Source organism: Mandrillus leucophaeus, unplaced genomic scaffold, assembly GCF_000951045.1.
Source record: "Mandrillus leucophaeus isolate KB7577 unplaced genomic scaffold, Mleu.le_1.0 Scaffold129, whole genome shotgun sequence".
NCBI lineage: Eukaryota > Metazoa > Chordata > Mammalia > Primates > Cercopithecidae > Mandrillus > Mandrillus leucophaeus.
Genome location: NW_012101243.1, coordinates 2,894,571 through 2,896,243, shown reverse-complemented (window position 1 = coordinate 2,896,243; position 1,673 = coordinate 2,894,571). Strand labels below are relative to the sequence as shown.

The following is a 1,673-nucleotide window of genomic DNA, read 5'->3' as shown; positions in this document are numbered from 1 at the left end:
CACCGCTACCTTGCCGGCAATCATCACATCTGTGGCCCGCTTGATGCCATCTATGAGGGACTCCCGGCAGCCATAGAGGTTGTCAAACTTGCTCTGAAAGGAGAGGGGGTAAGGAGACAATGGGGGCAGGCAAGGCCCTAGGGCCAGGACCACATGGCCTCACAGTATTCTGAAGAGCCCAGGTGTCGTGGGCCCACCAAGCATCCCAGCCTGGGCTGAACCCCTCCAGCAGCCAATGCCTCCACACGCCCTTCACCCCAATTGGCTCCAAGAGCTTCTGTCTAATCTTTCCCTGCTGGTGTGGAGCCTTCCTAGGCATCAGTTACTAGGAGAGATTGCCCGGTCAAAGACCTTGCTTAACTTGAAAGCTCTTCTTCCCAAAGCCGTAAAGTTCCTGACGCCCAGCTCTGAGACCCCTTTTAAATGCACTCATTAGCCTTGGTCTATAACCGCTTTTGCCCCCTCAAATGAGGGCTCCATGTCCCCAGCCTCAGCCTTCCTGGGCACTCTTCTTCAGAGGCCTCGCCCTGAGCTGCAGCCACTGCAGCAGGAGCTGTCACTGCCCCTCAGCTCACCTTGGTGACGGAGTCATTGACATTGATGGCAGGCACCTTGAGGATCCCATTGGCCATCATCTTGTAGAGGTTGTGGACCCCAGTCGTTGTCTCCTCAGAGATGCCTCGGATGCCTAAACAAAAGAGGACAAGACAAGCCTCAGAGATGCCACACCTGTGTTCACGTAAATTCTTCATCTTTGCCCCCTAAAGCCATTCCTCTTTCTGGGTTCCCACCTCTGTGACTGATCCCACAGGCCCCCCTAATCACACAGACCAGCGTGAGGGAGGAGTCCCTGATGCCCTCCTACCGGGAAGCCACCACCAGGCCTAGTGACTCTGCCTCCCAACAACTCCCAGCTTCTCTTTTCTCACTGCCACTGCCCTAGTCCCTGACCCTGTCACTTCTTGCCAGTCTCCCTACCACAACCCATCCTCCATGCAGCAGCCATTTCTAACATGTATCTTCTCAGAGAAATCTTCTCAACGCCCTCCAGTTATTTTCCCTTGCTCTGAGAATCAGGTCAAACACTTTTCTACTGGCCTATTAGGCCTTAACACATCTGGCCTTCACCAAAGTTCACACCATACCCCCCAGCGAAGGCTCCCTTTGCTCACTGCTATCCTGTGGGCCTCTTTTCTGTTCCCTGAACACTCCAGCCATTCCTGCCTCAGGGCCTCTGCACTCTCCGCACTCCCTGTGCCTACTTTGAACAAAGCTGGCTCCCTCCCAGCTATTCCCAGCCATGGCCCTGTGCCTGCCCTTGGGTCATTGGCTCAGCTGCCCTAGCCTCACACCCTCAGAAGTCAGGAGGCCCCGGTATGAATGCCAGAGCCTGCCATCCTCCCATCTTCCAGATCCTGCTGCTTGAGGCGATGGGAGTCCTGCCAGGCCTGCGGCCATCATGTGGGCGAGCAGGCCCCACCCAGGCCGCCAACACCCAGCCCCCCTGCCCCGCCCTGCTAACCTGACAGGAGCTGCGGGTACTTGGTGTGGATGAGGTTGGTGAGGTCGCCCCCGTCATCCAGAATCATGTTGAGGGGCCCGTCCTTGAAGTACAGCGTCTGCTCAATGCACCACAGGTACTCCTCGTCCGTTTCGCCCTTCCAGGCATACAC

At 56.7% G+C, this 1,673-nt stretch overlaps 1 protein-coding gene across 3 annotated transcripts in view; it reads right to left on the bottom strand.

Annotated features, from left to right (window-relative positions):
* AHCY (adenosylhomocysteinase) overlaps nucleotides 1–1,673 on the bottom strand; it is a 28,977-nt gene that overhangs the window by 16,928 nt on the left and 10,376 nt on the right. For all 3 annotated transcript variants that reach the window (XM_011972443.1, XM_011972441.1, XM_011972442.1), the window contains exons 4-5: nucleotides 1,523–1,673; nucleotides 576–688 (exon numbers count right to left, since the gene is read on the bottom strand). The exon at nucleotides 1,523–1,673 is cut by the window's right edge and continues 1 nt beyond it. In XM_011972443.1, the coding sequence (XP_011827833.1) occupies nucleotides 576–688; nucleotides 1,523–1,673 (264 nt within the window). The remainder of the gene's footprint in view (nucleotides 1–575; nucleotides 689–1,522) is intronic.